A 12,846-nucleotide genomic window follows, 5' to 3' on the forward strand; every position below is an offset into this window, starting at 1 on the left:
TAGAGCCTGAATATAAGACGACCACATTTTTTCAGATGTATTTCCCCCCCCAAAAAAACATCGTCTTATATTCGGGTCAATACGGTATTAATAGAGCTGTTGTAGGGTCATTATTATTATCCTATTTTGATTACCCCATTAGAGTCACTTTACAGTTAGTGTTATACAAATATTCCCACAGACTTGCACTCTATTTATGTACATATATATATGCAAATTCATTCTCTGGCAGCAGGAGGCGCTGTTGGAGTGGTAGAGATCGAGGTTTCCCTGGTAACGGCTGTACACAATGCAGAGCTCAGCTCACAAACGCTTCTTTATCAGACATTACATGCAAGATGAAATGAAAATGACATAGAAAATTTTTCTGAAGACAGTCGGTTTCCTTCAGAAATACAGTGATATAAAAACACCCACAACAGGTTTTTTGATTTTGAAACATGCAGTGATCATGTTTATTCAACGAAGTCAAAGCCTTTTGGAAAATATATTTGTGGCCTCCTGCTGGCAGAGAATGAATTTGCATATATATATATATATGCCGCCATATAACACTGCTTCTGTTATGAACATCATTCATAATATAAAGAGCATTAGAATGACGTTTCTTTATTCACTATTTAATGCTCCTATAACTTTTATTAGGGTAAAAAAACAGGAGGGACATGATGATATTTAATATTTTTACACACCAGAGGCTTTTAAATGTAGTGTAAATCTAAAATATGCGTGCCATAGAGAATGTACAAATGGTTAACATTGTTTGTGTCATATCAGTCAGAAAAGCACTTCTGGGATTTTTTTTTTTTTAGCTAACTTAGTTGTTATTCTTGGCTGAATAGCTCTAGGTTTTCAAAAGCCCTTTAAAATTAAATATGTACACAGTTTGGATTAAATGAAAGTATAGTCAAATTTTTTAATTGGCATGTTTTTGTGTTTTGCTTTGGTACCGGAATTGGTACCGAGAACCGTGGATTTTCACTGGTATTGGTACCGAATGCTGAAATTTTGGTACCGTGACAACACTACTTACGAGTTTATTAAAGCCCTTCATATAAAGCTTGTCACATGTTTAGAACAAATTGTATAATGCACTTTCTCCGCAGCAGTTCAGTCTGTGTCCTCCCTAGATATTTTTTCAAATGCGCTCCTATCAAACTCGATATTGACGATATTGCTTCATACAGTATCGCTTATTAAAATATATCAATATATCGTACAAACTCGATATACCGCCCAGCCCTAACACGCATGATTTTATTGGTGTTGCAGTTTTAATGACTGCAGTAGGACACAAATAACTTAAACTATGTTTTAGTTAAACTATTTAAGTTAAAATAATTTAATTGACCACCGGTTATATAAGATTCACAATCGACTCACAAATGTTGCAATTATGGCAGCAATGAAGGCCTGAATTAGCTTTTATTTGCAGAATATATTCTCATTCCACCAAAGTAACCTGACATAGCTGCAAACAGCATGAGTCAACATCATTCCTACAATTTATGTAACTGTAGATGTTAACGAACTTAAGGTTCAAGCTGTCTAATGGCTGGCTTCTCTGTGTGAAAGCTTGCAGTAACATGCAATCTGATTTCAACTGTGGGTAACGCCAGTCATCACTAACTCCCAGACAAAGCCACAGAATAAACAGCAACAATCCTTTCTGCAAATAGATTAAACTTAGAATATTTGATAAGTTTTAAAAACTTTGAAATGTCTTTATTTTTTGTACAAAACTTTTTCCCCCAACAGTTTAAATACTTGATTTTGTTGTCTATGTCCTAATACTACTTTTGCACATTTTGGAGAGCACAAAAGACTTGACTGTTGTCATTACTTATCTCATTGCACAAGCCAATGCAAAGCTGACATTAGACGATTGATAACCTAATGTGTGACTCATGTTTTTTTCTATATCATTTTTTATTGGATGCTCCAACTGGAATACACGATTTTCTATTTCCAGAGTACAATTAAATGTCTATGTTATATTTTGTTTGCATTTGTGAATTAAACAAAAATGTAACAGGTTATGTGAAATAGGCACATAACATTGTAATATTGATATATTGATCACATGTCGCTGAATCTAATCAAATCGTATCACAGCATGTTTTGATGTATTGACAAGCACCACATTGCTAAGAGGGAATTAATGTCAGATTGTATCATAATAAAACTCCCCTAGAAAGTATATCATCTTCCTAAAAACATGCATTAGCCACTTTAGTATAGAAGCCACGCATTTTTATGCAAGTGGCCCTAAAATAAAATGTAGACAATGAGGAGATTATGTCCAGAAAAAGCCAGCATGCCAGAAAAACAGCACTCTCACAGGTTTCCTGGAACTTCATGTGCATGTGGTGCCAAATTATGATGCAAGATACATACTACAATGCACAGGCCAAACCCTCAGACTCCCAGTCAATATATGTGCAAAACACTTCACTCTCATTCATCACTAATATCACAAAATGTATCCCAAAAAGTTACCTTCGAATTGGAATTATGCCCGTTTTAACACTCTCAGGCGTTCAACAGAAAACGAGGACGAAACAAGTTCACGAATATCAATCTTATTTGCAGCCATTCTTCAAAACTCCACAAAATTACTAAAATTAATCACAACATTACTAGGAACTCAAACTCCTACCAGAAAGAAAGCTTTTTAAGATTCAAGAGGTAAAATTAGAGGCACAAAAGAGGCAGAACCAGAAGACTACAGACACATCTTAACCAGATGACCCTCCTATAACGCTTAGCTCAAGGCGACAGCTTGATAACTGGATTATCGTGAAAAACACATCTGAATCGAGTCCTCTTGGCGAGCAGCGATATCAACCGCTATCCAGCTAGTCAAGTTGACAAGAGCAACAGACACAAGCCATGCTGGATACACCATCTGCAGTGAAACACGGTTTTCGGCGGCGGCCTAGCGATAAAGCAGCACTCCATCACCGGAGCTAAAGCTAACGGGCCTGGGTGATCGGCGCGATTACTTACCATTACCTCCCTCGCCAAGAGCCACTCATCTGACCAGCACGATTTAACCTTTCATTCTGGCTAAAAGTCATCACGGAGCAAAGCAGAAGCCCTTTGATTCAGTTTAGGGCGTATATAGGAAGAGTTCAGCACAGCTGTTCGCATAAGAAAATGACTAATGGTGTTTGAGTGTGACAGGAACACTTACAGTTTCTGATGTCCGAGATGAACACCGCTAATCCTCGCATTCCGTCTCCCTTCGACACAGCCGGCATGTTTGCTCGTTTTTTCTCTTCAAGCCGGCTTCAACGCGAAACAAATGACTTTCAGATGTTCAGAGGTGCAGGTTTAACAGGCGGCGGTTTGGGTTCAAATGCACCGAGCTAGCGGGCTAAGTTAACTAACACGGACTCACACTAGAGCTGCTAATTTAGTCCTGAATTAAACTGTAAGCGCTCGTAACGCACACTAATAAAGCAGCAGCGAGTGTTTATAAAGAAAAGAGGTGAATGCAGTGGGCGAGAGAGGCTGGGGAGTCAGCGCGACTGCTGTTTCCGTTGGCTAACGTTAATTCATTCAATCCCGTGAACTCTCGTCAATGGGGAAAACGATGGAAAGGCGTAACTTACGCTTATGTCGCGGCACTGACTAATTATAAAACAAGCCAACGTGTTGTTTTTAGTTTATGATAACGCACCTGTATGTCGATGGATGGTGTTAAAATAACAACTGATACCTCTCTGACTTTGAGTCACGAACGGCAAGCTAGCCAAACAGCTAGCGAGCTGGCTAGCTCTATCAAATGTTAGAATACATCACCCAAATGACCGCGATATGGCAACGGGGGATCCTGCTTGCTGACGAACTAATCTGACAGACCTGTTTCTGGAGAAAAAGATGGCTCTGGGCTGTATTTAGTCGTCAATAATGTACGAGACTTTTCGCTCGGTCGCTGTACCCCGACGGAGCTCGTGACAGAACGGGCGCTGAGCTCGCTCCAGCGCTTCCTCCCCACAAGTCCCGCCTCCAGCCCGCTTCTCCTGCTCTGATTGGCTAGTTTACTGTCATTCAGTACACCATTTGTCCGTTCATACGTCAGTTACATTTTATACCCATTTTAATTGGCTTGAAAACAAGATCGACATTGACAGTATCAAAGTGCAAGTATGTGGGAATGGTGATAAATTGCCAAAAGAGAGGTTGTAAATTACACTAATTCAATCTAACGACTGGTCTTCCTGTTTAAAGATAATGTTTGAAATAGTGTGATAATGATAGTGGGAAGGGGATAAACACATATTAATCATACGATACTTGCCTATCTATCTATCTATCTATCTATCTATCTATCTATCTATCTATAATAATAAGATAATAACAATATTAATAACTAAATGAACATCACAGTAATATAATGGAATATTATAACATCTTAGAAGTATTCAACTGTAACAAATTATAACATGTGAACATTTGATACCACAGTTTTTAACTTGCATAGAAACACATACATACTTCAGATCACTGTCTTGTAGAGTGAGTCCAGGGGCTGTAGACTGTTCCAACTGCACCGCTAATTCATTAATGTAAATGTTGAACAGTGTTGGACTCAGGCTACAGCCCTGCTGCACTCCTCTTTTCTGGGTGAAGAATTCTGTATGTTTGTTGCCAATGCGGATTGCACATTTGTTGTTTGAATACATTGATTTTACAATGTCAAAAACTTTACCCCTACACCATTTTGTAAAAGCTTATAATATAATCCGTCGTGCCAACTAGAATCAAATGCTTTTTTGAAATCTCTATCTATCTATCTATCTATCTATCTATCTATCGTTTGTTCTGTTTTTTTTCTATCGTTCACTTCTATCTGCACATCCGTTATCTTCTTGGTATAAGTGAGCGACTGTTAGAAACAAAATCACATTATTGTCTGAATATGTCAAAAATGTATTTTGCATGGTGGTGTGAGCTCATTTGCAAAGAGTTCAGAAAATAATCGAATGTATTTGTTTGTCAAAAAATTATACACATGGTGCTCTGCATGAATGTATATAGAATATGTAATTTTGTATTTTTCCATGACACCTTTTTCTTCCATCCATCCATTTTTCAAAACACTTCCCTAAGGTCACAGGGAAGCTGGATCTTATTTGGGAAAAACCCTGTATGGATACCCTGCCCATCACAGCAGCTCTTTCAAATAATTTAATAAAGATGAAATCAAATGTATTTGATATATTCTACAAAAATCAGATGACAGCTGAGATTTACCTTGGGGGCTTCTTGTCCCAGGTAAGGGGTTATCATTACGTAATAGAGCAAGATGGCACCTGTCAGTTTTGTGCAACTAATTTAGCAAATTTCCCTAAATAATATATACATCATCCCGTACATGGTAAACTCATATAATTTATCTCAGTAAATGCACACTATTCTAAAAGCATCTACCTTTAACATTGATATATAGCAGCACCAAATAGGCTTCGCATAGTCTGTTTTGATTTAAAAGGATAGTTCATCCAAAAAATTAAAATAAATAAAACTCTGTCACTTACTCACCGTGTCCTTCCAAACTGTATGACGACTTCTATAAAAAAACAAAATAGAAGATATTCTCAAGAATGTTGTGGTTCAAACATTGATTATGATTGTAAGAACAAAATCACTGGAATATTAAAAAAAAAAAATCTTCTCATCTTCCACAGGAAAAAAAGAAGAAAATAAATGTATATAAATTTGAGGGAGACACGAGGAGAGGCTTTTAATTTTGGAGTTATGCGTCTATGTAATGTGCTACTGTTTTTTCTTTTCACCTGTTTTAGTTTGATCAATACTCTATATCTATCTATCTATCTATCTATCTATCTATCTATCTATACAGATAAATATTGTACGATTCTATAAATATTTGAATAAATGTCTTCAATCCGTTCAAATCTGTGTTCTTGTGCACAAAATGTATTACAGTTTGCTAAAACGTTTTTGTAAACGTATATGGTCACTGACATCAGTCCAACTCTCATAACAAGCCTACCTGAAAACAATGAAATCATGATTCTCAAATAAGGTGTAATATAAAATTTGTATGACAGAATAAATCAGTAATGGCGCAACAGTTTGGTCCAATGAAAGCCACGCTTCAAAACAGCGGAAAAACGCAGTGAAGTTGAGCCTATGGCGGAGAGCCGCAAGAAAGTGGGCGGGGCCTACAGTAAATCCCGTGATTGTCGTCCAATCAAATCATTCAGTAAAGGCGAAGGGGCGGGAGCAAAACAAGTGGGTTTCACATGAGCTGTGCTGCAGTCGTGGTACAATCTAGTTTACCGAAATGGCGGAGACAGCGGACGGAATGGAGGTAAGCTGGAGCTACTCAAGGCCATATCGGCCGGCACACATCCGAGGCCAAATAGCTATTTGCGAGAGTTAGACTCAACATGCCAGCTTTATTTGTTACGTGCTAGCTCCGGTGCTTTAGTCGTTGAACGGATTTGTGTGCTGCGTATGTCCTTATCAGGTGGCTAGAAATGTGCGCACACGCAGCTTGAGCATCCATTTTAGCTAGCCGCGAATAATTCATTCATTTAGCATCACGTGTGTGCGATTGCTAGTAGGCTAAAACGAGTTAGTTCCGAGCTTTGAAATGTTACGTGTAACCATTTGATGTATAATGGAGTTGGTTTTAGTGATTTCTGAGTCCTGGTAGCTAGCTCCTCGGTCGGTCTCCACGAGGGTCGTTCAGAGCACGCTGCCGGCGCGCTTCAATGACCCATTGTTGGGTGCAGACCGCATGGGACGGAGCACCGCATGGGATGTGCTTGCTACTTTTTACAGCTTTGTTCACCAAACCACGACTAATTGGTTATTAGTGAGCTGATTGCTATCGTTTGCTGTATGGTCAATTAATTAAAGTCGTTTTTCTCAATCACGTTGTTGCCCACATGCATTTTCATCAAAAGTTTCAGAGGTCTTCCGACGCTATGAAAACGATTTTTCTCATTTAAAAGGCGAATTAGTATAATCGCGACTTTTCTTCTCTAATAATTTGAATGTTGTGTGGGGAAAATACGTTTATCCCGGTTTTAACCGCCTTGAATTGTCTTCGCTGCTTTTAAAGAAGCAATGCTGGTCTTGAGTTCGCACAAGCTCTGTTAATTGTAATAGTGACGGATTTTGATTGGTCATGGAGGTTTGAATCTTTTGAATCCATTTACCAAAAAGATTTATTGTTTGTTCGTACAGTGAGTCTTTTACTACATCCTTACTTTTGGTACAGTAGGTGACAAGCGATTCTTTTGTGGCTAGCGCTTATTGAATCGTTTATTCGATTCGTTAGAATGAGTCATGCGTCGTGACCGAAACACGTTTAGTCATTTGTTAAAATTTTGCATATACCAATCGATGTTGAAACATTAAACACAATTTCTTCACAATAGCTACAAAACAGATTTATCACCATCTGGTCTAGCTGGGTTGTGGATCTTACGACAACTTTTCAAAATGGAATGCAACATACAAAAGACACTGCCTGAACTGAAGCAAAGCCCAGCTCATCATTTTTTTTAATTTTTTTTTTCCTTGGTGTATAATTTTTTTTTTTTTTTTTTTTACAGGTGTCCCAGGGAGAGAGCTCAGCAAAACCTGCAGCAGAAGACATGACCTCCAAAGACTACTACTTTGATTCCTATGCACACTTTGGCATTCACGAGGTACAGTCTTATTTATCCATGATTCGTGAAGAGTGGCACAATCAAACGTTTGTGATCTGTGACTAATGCAAACCCCTTCTGTGTCCACAGGAGATGCTAAAGGATGAAGTTCGTACTCTGACGTACAGAAACTCCATGTTCCACAACAAGCATCTCTTCAAGGATAAGGTGGTGCTGGATGTGGGAAGTGGAACTGGCATCCTTTGTATGTTTGCAGCCAAAGCTGGGGCCAAGAAAGTTATAGGAGTGAGTGAAAATCCTACCAGTTTATGTAAATGTCACCGCATTGTTTTCAGCAGTTGAGTTTTTATGGATACTGACTAGTTTAGTTAAATGAGGTTCTTGCCCATCCTGTGAAGGTGCTCATGCTGTGCTTTTGTCTGATTTTGCATTCTTTTGTCATTCGTTCCCCAGATTGAGTGCAGCAGTATATCAGACTATGCTGTGAAGATTGTGAAGGCCAACAAGTTGGATCACAGTAAGAACTTATCATAGCCCTTGGCTTCCTGATCGTTTACAGACCTCATTTGCACACCACATTTGTGATTCTTTTGAACTGAACTTGCTGTATTATGAGATTGTGTACCTCAAATCCTTAACCTCATTTTCCTTGTCCAGTCGTTACCATCATTAAGGGCAAAGTAGAAGAGGTTGAGCTTCCCGTGGAAAAAGTAGACATAATCATCTCTGAGTGGATGGGCTACTGTCTCTTCTACGAGTCCATGCTTAACACTGTCATTTATGCAAGAGACAAATGGCTGGTGGGTGTATGCTAATGTCCTTTTAAAGCGTTGCAGTGTTGAAGCTATTCACTATAAAATTGTGCATGTTGACCGTAATTTGATTAATGCCCATGTTTCCCATTTGTTTTCTTTTCAGAAACCTGATGGCTTGATTTTCCCTGACAGAGCCACGCTCTATGTCACTGCTATCGAGGACCGACAGTACAAGGACTACAAAATTCACTGTATGTGTCCATCTCTGAATGCATTTGGGGTCTTTTCTGCTGTGTCTGAAATAGGACACCATTTCATTTTGTTTTGTTTTGCATTTTCAGGGTGGGAGAATGTTTATGGCTTTGATATGTCCTGTATCAAGGAAGTGGCCATTAAGGAGCCGCTAGTGGATGTTGTTGACCCCAAACAGCTCGTTAGTACGGCCTGCCTCATTAAGGTTAGTTTACTCCACAAAAGTGTGAAGTGTTTGGTTTTTATATAACCCCTGTTTGCTTATTTATTCAACCCTACTGATTCTCTCGGTTCATTAGGAGGTGGACATCTACACAGTGAAGATTGAGGACCTGTCCTTCACGTCACCTTTCTGCCTGCAGGTGAAAAGGAACGACTACATTCATGCGCTGGTAACCTACTTCAACATTGAGTTCACTCGCTGCCACAAGAGGACAGGCTTCTCTACTAGTGAGTGCTGTCTTTGTTTTCCCCTTGCTCTACCACAGTTTTTCTCACCATGAATTTAAGTTATAAATGAACCCTTGGAAAACAAAGTGCATTTTTGTCTTTTAGGCCCAGAGTCTCCTTATACTCATTGGAAGCAGACTGTGTTCTACCTTGATGACTATCTGACGGTGAAGACCGGGGAGGAGATCTTTGGCACCATCAGCATGAAACCCAACGTCAAGAATAATGTAAGCCCCACCTGCACTTAATATTCTAAATTATCACTTTTAGAATAGATTCTTACATGAAAGTGTAAAGAGAAATGTATGATATAAATTACATTATATTACTGCATTTATATTACAATAATATAAGTTCTAAAAATATGCCTACACTACTGTTAAAATTTTAGCTCTAAGATGTTCTTTCTTTTAGAGAAGTTTCTTTCAGCAAGTACAGTGCTATTTTGAAGTTATAGTTAAACGTTTTCTATTTTGATATTTAAGAATGTATTCTTCTGGTAAAGCTTTACGGTCTTAATTTTATAATTAAACCTGATAAATGTCCTAAGTTAATAAACGGACGTTGGTATGGTTCTACAGATCTATACATGGATCACATTCCTGACCATTAAGAGGATATTTCATAATTAAATTATATAATTTCCCCCCTTTTTTCCAGAGAGACCTGGACTTTAATGTCGACATCGACTTCAAGGGTCAGCTTTGTGAGGTGTCCAAGACGTCAGAGTACAGGATGCGCTAGATTCCTTTAGCATAAGTGTGTGAGGCATCTCGGAGAGCAGTGTATGCTTGTGTGTGTGAAACCATGTACATTATTCCAAACTGTGCATGACAGACATTTTTAGAGATTCTGTTTTACAGAATATTGTCTGATTTTTTTTTTTTTTTTTTTCTTTAAAATGCGCCCAACGTGACTAAACATGGCAAAAATAATTTTGACCTTGCTTTTTCCACATTTTGGGCGCACCATTTTGGATAAATGCATGTACACATGTGCAACTGCTCTTTTGCCTGATTGTCTGTCTGACAACATGTCATATATGTATCTTTTTTTTTTTTTTTTCTGTCATGCCGACATGTCTGTGTTGGTCACTGTGTAAAAAAAAAAAAAAAAAAATTCAGCCATATGTTTTGATATTCCATCTGGTAAAGCCAGCATCTTCTATGTAGGTAAAACCTGTCATGTTTCACTGTGGACAGGAGCTCTGCCCAGTACTAGCTGAATGAGCCCATATCGTTTTTGTGTTTCTGTACTTGGAGGCAGTTGTTTTGGACCATCAGTAGAGGGCGCCTCCATTATGTGCTGTTTGTTTTCTGTGGAGTAACAGTTTTAATTCAGGTAGTGCTCCTATGTCCTCATCTGTTTGCTTTAATTTTGTTTATTTGTTTTGTGCTTTTTTTTTTTCTTTTTTTTTTTACTTGTTACAATGACTTAATCGGCGGATATTATTGTGTTATGAATGAGACCGCATAGTAATCTTTTGTGCAACTCATAGGTGGTGTTAATGAGCACTATTTTAGATCCGTTGATCTTTTTAATGTCATATAGGAGGAATCTTCATCCGGTGACTGACCGTTTAGTTTAAGCTTATCTGCTGCTCTTTTGCACTGTAAGCACTTAAAACTAAGTTTCTCCAGACCCAGAACTAAAATTTAATTCCATGGAGGAAAACCTTCAGACTAAATTTTCCATTTGAGTGCTTTTATTGAAGGTGATGCTTATCCTGTGTTTGAGTAACTTCACATTTGTTTCATATTGCGATCTTCTCTCATAGTGTTGCTGTGTACTACAGTGTTTTTGTCGAGGGGTGCAAGTTCACATGCCTTGTGTCTAGCACTGGTTTGGATTATTACCAGGCAGGCATTTGTCCACTAGGAATTTTTTCTTCCCTTCTTTTTTTGAAATAAAAACCGTAAATTGAATCTGCGTGATTTGTTTTCAATGACCAAAAATGCAAACTGATGCTAAAACTGCTAACCAGCTACTGCATGCTTTAAGTATGTTGACTTAATAAAGGATAACCCTGGGTGATGATCATATTTCCTCTTGAGACCCAGGCATTGATATTTGCCCTCTGTAGAGAACGTTATATTTTAGGGAATTTCACTGAGATCATGTGTCGGTTTTATGTCTGAACGTCCTATATAGAGCACATTCAGGGCATTTTAGAGATGCCAAATGTTAGACAATGGTTTAACCATTAAAACTCCCTCTCTCTTTAAAAATGAGTTGTTTATTTGACACAAAGTAGCAATTCACTGCTACAACCTTCTTGTCAAGGATAACACAAAGTTACAATAACTTATTTCCATTGTGGTCCTTGCTTTAAAAAAATGGCTGACATTGACCAAATTATCAAATGTACTCTTAAGGAAATATATTACATTGTCAAGTTGTTACATTATTACAGTTCTTTTCATTGCATGTTACCCCAAGAACACTTTAATATGCAAATTAGATAAAATGTATAGATACATTATATGGGAGTACTAATTTATGGCCATTTTACACATTGCATAAAGTAAAATACTATATTCAACTGTACTGTAATCTTTCATAACAGTTTATTATTATTAATGGTTTCAGAAGGATATATATATATATATTTTTTTTTCTTCATGTTTTGTGATAGCTTCTCACTACATTGGAACTTCCAGCAACTTATTTATTGAAGTTATCCAAAATCAGTAAATGTTTAGAAACCAGCATGTGCAATATACAAATTTTGTATGAAATAAGCTTTCCTTAAACCACTTTAATTTTCTGTTTTATCTTGAAATAAATTTTTTCCTTCACCATTCTGAATATGTTTCTGGGTCTGTTTGCAGGTAATGTAAGAAAAGCCTTAGTGAAACTTGTAATTCACTTACAATTGCATGTAAGCGTTTTCTTGCGACTCGGGCTTTATTGTCTAATTGATTTAGAGTAGTGAAGTAGCTGTATCTAGATCTGATAAGATAAGGTAATCCTTTTTTTAAATAAAAAAAATATGTGGTTAGTGTCCTGACAACACCCAAATATACGTGAATCAAAATCAATTTTCATGAGGAATGTCTCTTTTCAACAATGTATTCATTATTAAAACATTTGACAGCTGAACTATTCAGATTTATTGCAGAAGAATATTTACAATCAAATTTTTAACATTTTCAATAGTCTTTGAAACTTAAGACGCCTTATAATATTGTCTAAGTATAGGTTTTTCATGAAATAATACATTTTTTTTTCTTCTAATGTTTTCCATTAACAATTCTTGCATTTCATCCTGTCTCATCTGTTTCTGTTTTTCCAGCTGAAGAATTGTTTTTGACATTTCTTGCTTCTCTTTTTCAAACCTCTGCCTCTCCGTCTCCATTCTCTGTCTATGCTGGGACTCTTCATTTTTTCTCGTTAACTCCTCGTTCTCCTTGTAACGCTGATGTTTTAACTGCTCTTCTCTTTGTTTTTGCCTCTCTAGCTCCATCAACTTTTGATGTTCTGCAGCCTGGGAACTTAATTCTCTCTGTGTCCTTTCTTTCTTTTGTCTACTCTCGTTTCTTTCTATTTGCATGTGCGTTAGCATAGTAACTATAATGTGGTTGTGTTTTGTCAGTTGTTCATGCAGCTGTGTGTCTCTCAAGCTTTGGCGCTGCTGCTTGTGTTCAGTAAGTTCGATCAATCTTTGAAACTCAATCTCTCTGGCTTCCATCTCCTTTCTAGCAGCTTCAGCTTTCCGTTGTAGCATAGCC

General features: G+C 37.6%; 2 protein-coding genes across 7 annotated transcripts in view; one reads left to right on the plus strand and one right to left on the minus strand.

Annotated features, from left to right (window-relative positions):
* LOC107583017 (AP-2 complex subunit alpha-2-like) overlaps window positions 1–3,984 on the minus strand; it is a 30,513-nt gene extending 26,529 nt beyond the window's left edge. For 3 of the 6 annotated variants that reach the window (XM_016269085.1, XM_016269082.1, XM_016269080.1), the window contains exon 1: window positions 3,197–3,984. In XM_016269085.1, coding sequence (XP_016124571.1) covers window positions 3,197–3,263 — 67 coding nt within the window. In that variant the 5' untranslated portion in view covers window positions 3,264–3,984. The remainder of the gene's footprint in view (window positions 1–3,196) is intronic. The other 3 variants (XM_016269086.1, XM_016269083.1, XM_016269081.1) reach the window with 1 other exon arrangement.
* A 2,274-nt stretch (window positions 3,985–6,258) lies between these two features.
* On the plus strand, window positions 6,259–11,040 carry LOC107583019 (protein arginine N-methyltransferase 1). Its single transcript, XM_016269087.1, has 10 exons — window positions 6,259–6,346; window positions 7,602–7,697; window positions 7,788–7,943; window positions 8,112–8,175; window positions 8,316–8,458; window positions 8,577–8,664; window positions 8,755–8,870; window positions 8,965–9,115; window positions 9,221–9,342; window positions 9,776–11,040. The coding sequence occupies exons 1-10, from the start codon at window positions 6,320–6,322 to the stop codon at window positions 9,857–9,859; spliced, it is 1,047 nt and encodes a 348-aa protein (XP_016124573.1). The 5' UTR covers window positions 6,259–6,319; the 3' UTR covers window positions 9,860–11,040.
* Window positions 11,041–12,846: the final 1,806 nt, after the last annotated feature.

The sequence above is a fragment of the Sinocyclocheilus grahami genome, unplaced genomic scaffold (genome assembly GCF_001515645.1).
Source record: "Sinocyclocheilus grahami isolate Dianchi unplaced genomic scaffold, SAMN03320097.WGS_v1.1 scaffold49.1, whole genome shotgun sequence".
NCBI classification, from domain to species: Eukaryota; Metazoa; Chordata; class Actinopteri; order Cypriniformes; family Cyprinidae; genus Sinocyclocheilus; species Sinocyclocheilus grahami.

Excerpts from the sequence above, each read along its gene's own strand:
- LOC107583019 (XM_016269087.1), top strand. The coding sequence starts at position 6,320 with ATGGCGGAGACAGCGGACGGAATGGAG. Across the intron at positions 8,459-8,576 it reads ATGCAAGAGACAAATGGCTG|AAACCTGATGGCTTGATTTT; the intron begins GTGGGTGTATGC and ends TTTTCTTTTCAG. Across the intron at positions 9,343-9,775 it reads AACCCAACGTCAAGAATAAT|AGAGACCTGGACTTTAATGT; the intron begins GTAAGCCCCACC and ends CCTTTTTTCCAG.